Source organism: Littorina saxatilis, linkage group LG7 (genome assembly GCF_037325665.1).
Source record: "Littorina saxatilis isolate snail1 linkage group LG7, US_GU_Lsax_2.0, whole genome shotgun sequence".
In the NCBI taxonomy this organism is placed as follows: Eukaryota; Metazoa; Mollusca; class Gastropoda; order Littorinimorpha; family Littorinidae; genus Littorina; species Littorina saxatilis.
This window is the reverse complement of record NC_090251.1, coordinates 22454629-22469581: the sequence shown is the minus strand read 5'-3', so window position 1 is coordinate 22469581 and position 14953 is coordinate 22454629. Positions and strand designations below refer to the sequence as shown.

The 14953-nt window shown below is 44.9% G+C and overlaps 1 protein-coding gene across 1 annotated transcript in view; it reads right to left on the bottom strand.

The window, feature by feature from the left end:
• LOC138970934 (BBSome complex member BBS2-like) overlaps nucleotides 1-14788 on the bottom strand; it is a 37218-nt gene extending 22430 nt beyond the window's left edge. The window contains exons 1-8 of the mRNA XM_070343517.1: nucleotides 14394-14788; nucleotides 13012-13227; nucleotides 12531-12656; nucleotides 2929-2991; nucleotides 2218-2295; nucleotides 901-1005; nucleotides 422-508; nucleotides 20-97 (exon numbers count right to left, since the gene is read on the bottom strand). Of these exons, the coding sequence (XP_070199618.1) occupies nucleotides 20-97; nucleotides 422-508; nucleotides 901-1005; nucleotides 2218-2295; nucleotides 2929-2991; nucleotides 12531-12656; nucleotides 13012-13227; nucleotides 14394-14510 (870 nt within the window). The 5' untranslated portion in view covers nucleotides 14511-14788. The remainder of the gene's footprint in view (nucleotides 1-19; nucleotides 98-421; nucleotides 509-900; nucleotides 1006-2217; nucleotides 2296-2928; nucleotides 2992-12530; nucleotides 12657-13011; nucleotides 13228-14393) is intronic.
• Between the last annotated feature and the right edge of the window lie 165 nt (nucleotides 14789-14953).

Sequence of the window (14953 nt, the reverse complement as noted above, 5' to 3'; positions counted from 1 at the left end):
CACATTTAGAATGATATACCTTCACAATCCCTGCTACAGCCTGGCTGAAATTGTCCTTGAAAATGACTTCGCCGGTCCTGTCGCTTCTGGCGTCAATCTGCAAGCAAGAAATTACATTGAAATGCTGTAAGATATATAGATGCATGATATATGTCACATTATGATATATCATGGGATATAATACAGCATGGTATGATACAATCTACATCTATGTGTGTGTGTGTGTGTGTGTGTGTGTGTGTGTGTGTGTGTGTGTGTGTGTGTGTGTGTGTGTGTGTGTGCGTGCATGTGTGCATGCATGCGTATGCCTGTGTCTCCGAGTTCCTAGCAGCAGGTGTATGAGATCCTGTAAAAGAGACAAAAAGTAACAGATCCAGAAACACAGAGATACAGAGAGATGTATACAGAATACAGAAGTGACCTTTCCGTTGCTCCACCCTGTGATGAGCTCATCGACACCGTCAGAATCCAGGTCATAGCCCTGAATGGAGATGGCTTGGTTCTTGGACTGAAACACACAAATACAACTGTTTAATGTTGTTTCCATCACTCTGACCCAACAAATCAAAGTTCTGTTTCAACCTGCTATAAAAAAAATTCTGGCATGAAATTGGTTTGACAATCCATCTGCAACTTCAACAAAATGAATATGTTTCAATTAGATTTAACCTCAAGTTTTACAAATACAAGCCAAATTTGCTAAAACACCACAAAAATTGCTTGCTTATATCAAAACCTTGTCTTTATCACCACATTTCATTAAGATCAACGTCCATCCAACGCATATATACACACTTTAATTAGATTTTGTTACATTTAGTTTCAAGCCTCCAGGCTTTTACTTATCAGTCCTGTAATCCTAATACTTTCACAGTTGTTGGCTGACCCAGTGACACTTACCTTGATCCTCCAGTATCTAGTAGAGCGGTCGTAAACGCCAACAGTCCCATTGGCTAGCGCGTAACCAAAGCGACTGTCCTGCATCTTACACAACGCTGTGATGGTCTGTCAGAAAGGGAAGCGCAGTTAAAATCAAAGCCAAAAAATGTCTTGTTTTGTCAAAAATTAAAAGTTCCAATTGGTAACCTTTCTTGGTTTTTTATTCTAAAAATACAGCCATTTCTTACAACTTCCCACAACAACAAAATCTGAAAATCTCATTCAATTCTAAATCTTGTCTATACATACCTGTCAAGTCCTACACATTCTGTGTAATTCTTACGGTTTTTCGTTTTTTTGGGGGTCCTACCTCGTATACCTCAAACCCTACGCATTTTCAGCATTTTTTTTAAATTTTTTTATTTTTTATTTTTTTTTGCTGGCATGGACTGCAGTTCATTCATTTCTGAGGAGGAGCTTGCACCAGCCAAACAACAGAAGTTCTGGCATGATGTGCGCCAGTTCTACATGGCCTAAGTGAGGAAAATGTTGAATAAATTTCCATTTGGCAGTGAAACCCTGCAACACCTTCAAGTGCTGGATCACAGTCTGGGAGCTGACACACTGACTGCCTTCTTACAGGTCAAAATTAACTCTGATGCATGCTGCCATGATTTTAAGGTGACTGGCAGCATGATTGACAAAGCAAAGATTTGCACAGATGAATACAACAAAGAACACAAGTGACAAGTGACAAAAAAAATGAACGAACAAGAGTGCAGTGTAAATGTATTACATGTAGTGGTAAATAAAGAGCAGTTTGTGTAGAAAGGAATTTATGTGTTTTAGTTTGCGAAAAACAATCTGATTGGTTTAGTGTGTATGCGTGAGAAGTTGAATTTGTGCGTTTAACCACATCCTGGTCCACGCATTAACTATGGTTTTTGATCCCCAACTATGGTTTTTTATGCCATTTACTATGGTCAGAGGCCAAAAGTACTTGACAGGTATGTCTATAAAATAAAGACACAAAAAACACACGATGAACTGTCAGTTTCCTTTAACAGGTAAGATTTGTGTACAGTGATTCCTCTCCATTCAAACCTTCAAAGAATCTGAAGAAAACTGAATCTCAAAAGACAAATCTTAAAATGGAGGTTAATTCGCAGACTAAATGAACACAAAACCTGAGAAAAATAAGAAAATAAAACAAAGGTGATAATAGCTAAAGGGTATCCAAACAAGAAATAGTGCGTCATTATCCAAATATTTTCTATCTCAAACTTAGAGAAATTAGTCACATGCTGTCTTTAGACAAAAACAGCAACAAAAGCAAACCTCTGTCTCCGTCATTTCAGCAATGATCTCGTCCTCGCGGAAGACTCGGATGTCAAAATCTTCAGATCCAACTACGAGCTGAGAAAACAAGCAAACCATAAACATTTCATTATAGATAATTGCACTGATCTGACAGATACACTTTCACACACAAAAAGTAACATGCCAAATGACAATCATACACTCTGAAGGAACACAATGGCCATAATCACATACTGAGCTATTTTGAAAAAGGTTAAACATTGAATATTTCACACATCACGAAAGATTGTCAACGTTAAATATAATTTCTATGAAATGGATAACTCATAAATAAAAGATTTCAAACTGTTCATAGCGGCTTTTTAAGAAATCAATTTATAAACTAAATATTCTCATTTTTCACAAAAAACAGTCCGACTGTTGATTGTTGGTATGTGCCCAAGTGGAGGGACGGTCTTATCCCGTGTAAAGCTGTCTGGACAGATATGGGATGGTGAGCCAAATCATTTACATGGGAAGGGGTCTACCTCTAAGATTCAAACTATTGTTCTCTTAGCTAAGTTCATCGACTACCACTTTCTAGACCTGATTGATTTCGGAAGTGGGGGGCTTAAACGACACAAATATTCCGCTGCCTATATTCCCCTGTCAGGCTGTGTGTTATAAGTGTGAGTTACACATGCATGTATGTTGTACTTCAGAGGACAATTTTTCAAAAATTAAGTTCACCTCATTTTCTCCATTTCCGGTAAAATCCACTAGTTCCAGCGAGCACACATTGTCACCAGTTACCTGTCAACAAATATATACAAGCACTGCATGAAATCAGTAAATGTGTTAGGAAATCTCTTCTGATGCACATCTAGCTGTCATTCAGCAAGTACTCCAAGCTCACTGTATTCCATTACAGGTACTGTCAGCTACAGGCTGGCGTGAGTTAAAAATAACTGGCAAGATCCACTCCCTCCCGCCTATTTACCCTTTCCTCCCCCATTTCCCTCCCACCCATCCCATCCACAGTGGCGCCTGAAACCACTCTTTCTTTGTCTCAGCAGTTAGTAGATCGCGGCCTGCTCTGGCTGTGTTGATAAGGCCAGGCTGCAGGCCGGATGTATGTGGGAGCGCGCGAGCAGCTAGAGTCGAGTGCCTGTTCCAAATCGTGCATGCACTGATGAGGCGCGTGGATTAACGAAACAAAACTGCTCCAAAGTCAAACACAAAAACATCCCACGCACTTATTCTCACTCTATGACACAGTTTAGACTCCAAAATTTTAATAATAAATTTTCATTTAATTAATATACTTACCCAACTCACATATAGCAATTAACTCTAGTTCAGTGCTGGTAACGCTGTACGCGTTCCCCTTGGTAACAAGGGAGACCACCCTAAAAAAGAGTGATCCATCCCATAATATCAGACCGATGTCCGGTCCAACATCCGTATGCGTGCGCATACGCCGCCATTTGTATCATTCGAACGAAGCCCAACTCACTACTTTTTTAGAACCCAATACCACCACAGCGGGGAGGCGGGAGGGTTTAAACGATGTGAGTTGGGTAAGTATATTAATTAAATGAAAATTTATTATTAAAATTTTGGATTAAATTACATATTATTACCCAACTCACATATAGCAGATTGCTACTATAGGTGGTGGGTACTTACCAAAATCTAGGCACGCAGGACTTGACCCGCCGCTACCATGGCAGGCAGCGCGGAGCTTCCATCCTGTCTTACAGAAGAGACGTCTCTGAGGAAAAAATTGACGAAGATGTCCTCAGAGCGCCAGTACGCAGCTTCCAGTACCTCTGCTAGCTAATTGCCGGACCGAAGAACTGCCACTGAGGATGCCCAGGCTCTCGCCTCGTGGGTTCTAGCCGCGGTGAGAGGCAACACTGCCCTAACGTCACCCGACTGCAATTGCCACCAGGCATATGCTCGCTTGATCAGAGTGGAGATCCATTTGGTCAGAGTCACCTTCGCTATATCCTTACACCTAGCCGTGTTTAAAGATATGAAAAGAAGTTTTTGACTTTCTGACCTAACAGGCCGAGTTCGAGACAGGTAACATCGGAGAGCTCTCACGGGACAATTTGCAATATCAGGATCTCCAGGAGCCAAAATCTTGCTCAAGGGTGGAATGCGCAAGATTGGAGAAAGCTGGCCAGGTTTCTGGTTTTTCGCGAGGAAGCCGGGAACAAATTTGAGAGAAATGGAACCATCCTTCTCGAACGCAATATCTTTATCTAATCCCGACAAAGAGTGCACCTCACTACCTCTCCTCGAAGTAGCGAGAAGCGTTAAAAACACAGTCTTACGCGTCAAATCGGCCAAACTGGCTGACAAAAGAGACTCGAACTCATCCGAGGCTAAAAAACGTAAGACCAAAAACAAATCCCACGCAGGGAGAAGCGATTTAGAACGAGCTGCTAACAGGGCAGCCCCCTTAATAACACTAGCGATAACCCCTCCGAGTGAAATTTTGTGGCCTAATTACGCGAGAGTTGAAGAGATCGCAGACCTCCGGACCCTAATAGAAGCCCCCTGATCAGCCAACCAAGACAGATGGTTGGCTACATGAATAGACCTAGGTGAAAGAGGTTTAACCCCGTTAAGCGCGCACCACCTAGACCAAGAAGCCCAGTGCGATGAGTAAACCGAAGAAGTCGATTTTCTATGTGCATGGCCAACGAATCTTAGAGTAGAGGAAGAGGCCCCTGCCCTACGCAAAGCGCTTCGGACAGAATCCACGCGTGAAAGGCCAGGATCTGTGGGTTCTCGTGCTGAACGCCTGACCGAGGCTGCACGAGATCTCCTCTTTTCAGGGCGAGAGGGATCGGGGGCCGAACTGCTAGACGCAGTAGGTCGGGAAACCAGTGCTGGCTTGGCCACAGAGGAGCGACCAGAACCAGCGCTGGTTTCTCCAAGTCCACTTTCCTGAGGACCTTGCCTAAGAGGCAGAACGGAGGGAAGGCATACGCCGGAAGATCTGACCAATCTACTTCCAGAGCATTCACCTTCCAGGCCAGAGGATCCGGGAAGGGGGACACAAAGAGAGGAAGTCTCGCCGAAAACCTCGTTGCAAAGAGATCTATCTTGGGCTTGTCGATCTGCGACCAAAGCCGCTGCAAGGACTGGTGTGTGAGAGTCCACTCTGAATGAACAATCCTGTCCCCTCTGCTCAGTGTGTCGGCAAGGAAGTTTAGACTGCCCTTCAAGTACACCGCTGACAACAGAATGTGCTGGGCGTGACACCACGTGAGAATGCGACATGCAATGTCGGAAAGACTGTGAGACCGAGTCCCCCCCTGCTTGTTCACATACGACGCGACAGACATGTTGTCGGTGTGAAGACGTACATGACTGCCCTCCAGGAAAGGCTTGAACGCTAGAAGCGCCAGGGACACGGCCTCCAACTCCAGTACATTGATATGTAGGGAGGCCTGAGTGCAATCCCAAACTCCCGAAACCATGTGCTCGTCCAGATGAGCACCCCACCCCGTCAGAGATGCGTCCGTAAACAACTCTCTCTCCGGCGGTGGACGAACAATGGGAACTCCTAGGAACAAATCCGGAAGGAGCCACACACCTGTGGTCTGCTGAAACCAAGTTCCCAGTGCGATCGGAACACTCCAGTCCTGGGATGTCTGATCCCACCTTGACTGCAGGGAGGCCTGAAAAGGCCTCTTGTGAACCCTGCCCAACGGAATGAGGGAAGCCATGGATTCCATCTGACCCAGAACCGAAGTCAGAACCCTTGCACTGGCATGATTCTCTCCGTAGAGAGACCGAATCAGACCCTGAAGCTTGTCGATCCGCCTTTGAGACGGACGGACAGACCACCGAAGTGTGTCGAATTCCATGCCCAGGTAAGTAAACGTCTGGGATGGTTCCAACTCGGATTTTGTCAGGTTGACAGAGAAACCCAGCTGTGCCGCCCGGCTCAGCACTCTCTGCGTATGAGCCCCGCAAAGACCCCTGTCCTGGTGAAGGATTAACCAATCGTCTAGGTAAGCTCTGAGACGGATGCCTTCCTGTCTCACAAGAGCGCAAAGCTGCCTGACCACAATCGTGAAAATCCAAGGAGCTAAAGACAGGCCGAACGGCAGAGCCCTGAACTGGTAAGCTTTGCCGCCCCAAGGGAAGCGAAGCCACTTCCTGTCTGAGACATGTATGAGGACGTGAAAGTAAGCGTCTGTTAGATCGATCGACGTTGCCCAATCTCCCGGCCGTAAGGCCTCCCGAACCGAAGTTGGAGTTTCCATGGTAAACTTGATTACTCTCAGAAACTTGTTCAATGGAGAAAGATCTAACACAGGCCTCCACGCCCCCGAGGCTTTCGGCACTACAAAAAGTCTGCCGTAAAACCCCGGGGACCGCGCGTCCAAGACCTCCTCTATAGCTCCCTTGAGCAGCAGAGCCGAGACCTCCTCCTGGACCGCGTTCCGTGCCACCAAATCCTTTGGTGCCCTGCAGGGCGGGATTATCCTGACCAGGGGAGCCTTCTGCCCTGACCAGAGAAGCCGGAACCCCGAACACACTATCCCAGTGACCCACTTGCTGGCCACCAGTTGCAGCCAGGAAGAAAGGGCCCTGGACGGGCCGCCCGCTACAACTAGCGCGGGAGCCACCGGGATGTGCTGTTCGGGGAAGTTTCATTGGGGGTGAGGCTTACGCCCCGACCCCCTGGAACCCCCAAAAGACTGACCCCTCTTGGGGTATGGAGCTCCACGCCCCCTACCCCTGGAGGAGAATGCCTGCTTCTGGGCCTTCCCACCACCAGACGTGGACGTCTGAGGCTTAGCTGAAGAAAACGCCTGCGTCTGAGGCTTGCCCTGAGGCTTCTGGAAGCCCTGTGAAGCCAAACGCGCGATCGCTACATCCCGCGCGTCTTGTGTCTCTTTCTGGAGGGCATCGAAAGACGCCTGCCCTAAAAGAGACCCCTCAGCAAAAGGGGAGACCTTCAACCTCTCAATGGTCGCGGTGTCCCGAAATCTGGACCCCGTCAAAAAGGCTGACCTCCTTGAAAGCACTGCGTGAGTATACAGCCTGGCAGACAAAGCAACCTGTTCTCTAGTCACCTTGCCCAGCGTAGCCAGCAGTGTCGAAACATCTGTCGGCGACGCGTCAAAGCGAAATTCAAAAGGATCAAGAGATGTGGCAATCGATCTGGACAAGGACCTTTGCAGAGACTCTGACACAGACGTGAGCTCCAGCAAAGACCTTCCAACTTCCTCCAAAGCTGCGAGAGAACCGTCAGTACATGGGACAACCCTATCCCTATTGTAACCATCTTCTCTCAAAGCAGCGAGTTCCGGCGTAACCGGAAGCACCCCTGACGGCAGAGCAAAAGAGTCAACCAGATTCCAAGGAGCTGGGGTAAGCTTGAACTTCGGAACACCGGAAGTCACTCAAGCCCCAGGCTTAGCCAGCCAAGAGACAACGTCTTCCGGGGCCTCACCGTGTTGAACCAACAACGGCACCGCCGGTTTGCGCTTCCCACACAAAACGTTTGCCATCTCATAGGCAATGGTTGACGATTCCCGGAAGCGGAAGCGAGGCCGTTCCTCCTGTGCACTCCGGAAATCGTCAAAAGCCGAAGGAGGTGGGTGAAGCTGAGCCTTGTCCTTCACCACCCCTTCCGGGAAGTATCTGAACGCCGTTTCCGCCGCCAGCGCCACTGCGGCTGACAGCTTAACGGGCAAATTCAGCTGGGAATCCTCTACCACTGAGGCATCCCCGTCATCCGCCCTACCCTCCGACTCGAGATCAAGCTCAAAGCCAGGAGGCAGAACATCAGACAGTTTATCGTCGGCAGAACCGACCACTTCCTGCCCCCTGGGCGGAAGAGGACTAAAACGGTCCCCGATATTCTCGTCAAGAGACCTACGGATACGTTCGTCCTTTCGCTGCTCATAAGAACTCTCACGGCATCCAACGCGCGAGAGAGCCCCCTGAGCTCGCACACCGGCAAGCGGTGTAGACATACCTTGTACTGGTGTCACATTCAGCAGAGACACCAAGTTGGTACCCCCATCCTGCGAAGCATGGACATCCGCCCGAGTCACAGTCGCCGAAGGCTTAGCGGAAGTCGAAGCCGGAACTGCAGGAGACTGCCGTAACTGTGCTAAGGAGAGAACATCAGAAACACCCGACGGAAGAGCACGCAATTCCTCCCGAGTGGAAGATAATTCCGACGCTAATGTCGAAACTTGAGCGCTCAGCGTCAACAATAAAGACGCAACCTCAGCTGGCGCTAACCCAGGGCAGCCAGGCGAAACAGAAGCAGAAGAAGCTACACCAGAAATACTACTCTTGTCAGAACGTAAACAAGTCTGACCGGAAGTTAATTTGACGTCTGCTAGCACGGGCGAAATAACAGAAGTTGACTCAGATGAAATAGACGCGGATTTTCCTGCGCCCTTATCTCTCCTCGAGCTTCTTTTTGGAGGCGTATCGTCAGGTACCTGCCTCGAACTAGGCTTCCGTTTAGCGCTATCAACAAGCGCAGCCTCCGCCATAGCAAAACAACTCACGAAAAATTTCACAGAAAAACAATTTCAGAAAAATTTCACAAGTACAAACGAGCGACGAAAACGTCGCTAAAGTTATAACAAAATGGAAAGATCTCACCACACAGCGTAGGTACAGGTGTAAAGTTAGGCGACGACCAAGGGGAGATGCCAAAGCCAAAGACTATGGCGAAAAGCTGAAGACAGCAGGAGCGTACATCAGGAGCGTCCTTCCCAGTTGAACCGCTGAGAGAGAATGATACAAATGGCGGCGTATGCGCACGCATACGGATGTTGGACCGGACATCGGTCTGATATTATGGGATGGATCACTCTTTTTTAGGGTGGTCTCCCTTGTTACCAAGGGGAACGCGTACAGCGTTACCAGCACTGAACTAGAGTTAATTGCTATATGTGAGTTGGGTAATAATATGTAATTTAATAAGTACTTACTGACGGCAACATCAGAATCACAGTAGGTAGTTGGTATAAACATTGAGCGTGGTTACAAAATGGTATACAATGCGCACGTTCTGCTCATTGGAAGTAGAACAAAGAACGACCTGCCGGTAGAGTCGATAGCAGTATTACTTCAAAATCAAACAAACCGAATTCCACACGGACCTCTAGTTTGCACATACACAAAGCCTTAATATCAGAGTAACAATATACACAAGATGACGGTAATCCAACATTCAAGTCACGGAAACGATCCCATTTTCACACCAACAAACACGTATTTTTCACAGACCGCCATTTCTGACACATGTTTCAGAGTGACCTAGATATTCGGCTCGGCTGTCCGGCTTGCGGGCGCACGGGGCGGCTTGTGAGTTCGACTATAATTAGCTGCCAGCTGCGAACTTTGCCGCTGGCAGACCTCGCTGAACTGACAAAAATCCCAGTAGAATAGAATACAGTGAGCTACATACATGCAATCAAAACAAATTAACAACAACAACAAACACAAACAAGTCGCGTAAGGCGAAAATACAATATTTAGTCAAGTAGCTGTCGAACTCACAGAATGAAACTGAACGCAATGCCATTTTTCAGCAAGACCGTATACTCGTAGCATCGTCAGTCCACCGCTCATGGCAAAGGCAGTGAAATTGACAAGAAGAGCGGGGTAGTAGTTGCGCTAAGAAGGATAGCACGCTTTTCTGTACCTCTCTTTGTTTTAACTTTCTGAGCGTGTTTTTAATCCAAACATATCATATCTATATGTTTTTGGAATCAGGAACCGACAAGGAATAAGATGAAAGTGTTTTTAAATTGATTTCGACAATTTAATTTTGATAATAATTTTTATATATTTAATTTTCAGAGCTTGTTTTTAATCCGAATATAACATATTTATATGTTTTTGGAATCAGCAAATGATGGAGAATAAGATAAACGTAAATTTGGATCGTTTTATAAATTTTTATTTTTTTTTTACAATTTTCAGATTTTTAATGACCAAAGTCATTAATTAATTTTTAAGCCACCAAGCTGAAATGCAATACCGAAGTCCGGGCTTCGTCGAAGATTACTTGACCAAAATTTCAACCAATTTGGTTGAAAAATGAGGGCGTGACAGTGCCGCCTCAACTTTCACGAAAAGCCGGATATGACGTCATCAAAGACATTTATCAAAAAAATGAAAAAAACGTTCGGGGATTTCATACCCAGGAACTCTCATGTCAAATTTCATAAAGATCGGTCCAGTAGTTTAGTCTGAATCGCTCTACACACACACACACACACAGACAGACACACACACACACGCACATACACCACGACCCTCGTTTCGATTCCCCCTCGATGTTAAAATATTTAGTCAAAACTTGACTAAATATAAAAAAGTGAGGAAAGGAAAGAAAACTACAGAACAGGGGCGAGAAAGAGTGATATATATATATATATGGAAACACTATCTTTGCACCAAATAATCTCTCACAACCAAATATAATACAGTGTATCAAAACTGTCCGAATTCTTTTTTTCTGAGCCATCAAACAAGTGATGATGGTCTTTCCTGATTGAAATCTTCACTTGTTTTTCAGAAGTCATTTAATGAAGAATTGGCTTACTAAACGTCTACATTCCAGCTTCATTAGCATTACCACAGGCGTTCATAACATATAAACTTATCATTCATGAAGTACAGTCGAACCTGTCCATAACAACCACACAATTGACCAACCAAAAGTGGTCCTCATAGACAGGTGCATGGTCATTATGCAGAGGTCAATTATAAGAAAGAACCTCATCCGGGTTTCTGTGGGTTGGTCGTAATGGGCAGGTGCTTGGTTCGACTGTAATAATTTATCATTTATGACATACTAGAGGAATACCCGGCTTCGCCGGGGTGAATCGCGAGACAGAGACAGACAGCGTGGCGGTTCATCACAATCACCTCTGCAGGCGAAGTCCTGTCAAACGGGATTGAGAATTTTAGAGCTTATTTCTTAGCCCTATATTATCTGTTGTGGCTTCTCAAATGCCAGAACATACAGACAGACAAAAGCCGCTAGACCCCATCACAAACAGAACTCTACAATCCACAGGTTTTTGCCCACACACACACACACACAAACACACACACAGAGAAGCCGTATATATATATATATATATATATATGTATATCTATATCTATAAATATATAGAGATAGGTGAGAGTGTATTTTTCGCGTGGCTATAAATTGATTCGACCTTTTCACTTTGACAGTAAGAACAATTTACGGGTGCAAGGGAAGCGTTCTGGACAGCGCAGTGACATTCTAAAAATAGTTACTCAGAAACGGGAATTTGGGGTGAACGGCGTGAGACAGAGACAGACAGCGTGGCGGTTCACCACAATCACCTTTGAAGGCGAAGTCCTGTCAAACGGGATTGAGAATTTTAGAGCTTATTTCTTGGCCCTATATTATCTGCTGTGGCTTCTCACATGCCAGAACATACAGACAGACAAAAGCCGCTAGACCACATCACAAACAGAACTCTACAATACACAGGTTTTTGCCCACACACACACACAAACACCCACACACACAGAGAAGCCGTATATATATATGCATATCTGTATCTATAAATATATAGAGATAGGTGAGAGTGTATTTTTCGCGTGGCTATAAATTGATTCGACCTTTTCACTTTGACAGTAAGAACAACTTACGGGTGCAAGGGAAGCGTTGTGGACAGCGCAGTGGACAGCGCAGTGACATTCTAAAAATAGTAATAGTAACTTAGAACTGAACGGGAAAGCCACACGAAGGAAGGGAGATAAACGCCAAACACTGGAGAAGATAAGGAAGAGTTACTTATAATGGTGAAATGAACACAAAAACGAAAATGAGTTCAGCGCTGCGCGCTGAGAGCACGTATTGAAATATCTCATCGACGATATTGTGTCCGGGGTGTAGCTGAATACGGTGTCCAAATTTGAAAAAGATCCACCGAGAACTTTGGCGTTGTGATGTGGTGTAGCGGCTATGGTGTGTCGGTATGGGGGCCCGGGTAGCTGAGGTGGAACCAAAATAGCTGAGGTGGAACCAAAATCGGTTCCGCGCTGCGCGCTGAGAGCACGTGTTGAAATATCGACCAGGTTGTGTCCTGTACCGGGTCAACCTGAATATGCCCACCAAATTTGAAGCAGATCCATCGAGAACTTTGGCCGTGCATCGCGCACAGACAGATACACAGACAGATACACAGACAGATACACAGACACTAGTCGTATATATATATAGATAAACTGATATTCGTGAGATATAAACTTATCAGTTATGACCTATAAACTTATGACATGTAGCATGCAATAATCCTAGTTACCGTCCAATAGGTCTCCTCTCCTTTCTGATCAAAGCCCTGAATGGAGCAGTTGCCGCCGACCACAGCAATGGGGGCTTCGATGCTTCCCAGGTGTCCCACCACAACGGCATTAGCGCCATCAGGTGTCTGACAACAAGCAAGAGAAAAAGTTAAAGTCATAGTACTAAAGTTTGAAAAACAAAACAAAATTCAGCACAAGATAAATTTCCAATTTATCAAAAACAACAGAAACACTGACACAGCGAGTAACAGTTGAGGGAGGGGGGGGGGGGGGGGTTACAGAGGAGAAAAAACAAGAGAGAGAAAAATAGAGAAAGGGGGAGTGAGAGAGAGAGAGAGGGAGAGAGAGACAGAGAAGGAGACAAATATATACACACACACACAAACACTCCCATCCACCCACCCATACACCCATACACCCATACACACACACACACACACACACACACACACACACACACACACACACACACACACTCACATCCTTGTAGAAGAGGTCAGTGTTTTTGTCAACATCATAAGCCATTAGGTTGGTTGCCGTGCCAACCACAAGGCTCTCCCTTTCTGTGGCATCGTCAAGGCGACCGGTTGCCAGGGAAACAACCTGCTGGTTGATGTTGAGCAGGTTGATATCTGACAACCCCCCTGTCACTCCTCCGATGTCCTGATTTTTCAGGTGAGGACTGTGAATCAGCACCTGCAAATGTTTAAAAAATCACCCGCACGGTATTCAAATATTGTTACCAGTAGTAGAGGTGCTTGCTAACATAATAGCTCTTAGCTTTTTGTGAGGTACAGGTTTCAGACTTCTTCTTCTGCATCCATGGACTACAACTCCAACATACACTCATGATTTACATAAGACAGTTTATATGTATCTATGACCGTTCTATCTGTGACATTTATAGGCAGCTCTACTGTTTTTAAGGGATGCATGCTGGTTTTTTTCCAGTTTCTATAAATATAAGCTACCAAACTCTGACATGGATTACATGATTTTTCTGTGCATACTTAGTCTTGTGCTTGTGTGTACACACAAAGAAAAATAAGGCACTTGCAGGTCTGCACATGTATAAGAACAACTTGGGATATTGGAAAGATCTCCACCCTTAACCCACCCTTAATCCACCAGTCCCAAAGCCTTGTCGTAAGTTACTTTCATTTCCATTAACGCTTCAGGGAGAATGAATTGTCTAAAGTACTTAACGCGAACACTTTTCAGCAACAACATTTTTGTTGTATGTTGTATTGGATTACTTAATTAATTGAGCAATTGATCTTTCAAAAATATCAATGATCGGCGATAAGCGCAGACGATTTTCCGATCTCACTTGGTTTTGTTTCCTTCTGTAATGTACGCAAGGCACACTAACTGACAACACGCAGTCAACCCCACCCACTTGTCAATGTACATGTTAATTGTGATGACGTAGATGCTCGAGAACCTTCCATTTTTTGTCTTTGGAATATCTTATTGAAAACAGGTCTTTTGTATGTGAACAAGCCTGTTAAGTTTGATTATTTACACTTTTTTTCAAAGTGCTCATGTCCCCTAGCCATAACCCAGTATTATGGACATGCACATTAATTGTTTCCTCCGAATACTGGATTATCTGTCCTGGTCAATGTCCCCTAGCCATAACCCAGTATTATGGACATGCACATTAATTGTTTCCTCCGAATACTGGATTATCTGTTTAATTGTTGTCCTGGTCAATTGCAAACTTCGTTTCTAACATTTCAGTGATATTTTCAATAGCCTTAGATTGATGATTGCAAATATAACACCAAGACTTTGACCAGGCTGACAACATGGATGTACATCAAGACTGCATCATGTTCAGTAAAGATACACGAACTTACTTTGCCTCCTGTGGTTCCACATGTCAAAGAAGGATGGATGCCATCAAATTTACCGATACCGACTGTTCGTCCGCTGACCTTGTGGTTTAATTTCAAGGAGAAAATAGGGACCAACATCGCTGCTGCTGTGCAACTACAATCTGTTTAACTTCAGTGAAAAACGTGTCGAGGCCTCATTTGCTAACAAGAGACAAAGAAAGTAAACTCTTGCAGAAAACCCTTAGGATCAAAACGCTTAAGACCCAGATTGACTTGCAAATAAATGCTTGTTTTCAACAAATATTCGTCGAGCGTTTCTAACAATACAATAGCAATTCCAATTATTTGCAATTCTCGTTGCAATTTATATTGTAAACCCGCTTTTTCTACCCGTAAGCAAGGTAAACAAAACTATTTCTGCCAGTAGCGGAAGTCAAACGAGGACTGCAGTGACTGCATCGGAAGTCCAAATTTTTTATCAATAAAAAGTAGAGGACATTTATTTCAGCTGAAATGTTTGATTTGAACCATCGAAAACTTATTTAAGTATTTGTTAGAAACGTTTGAAAAATGTGATGTGT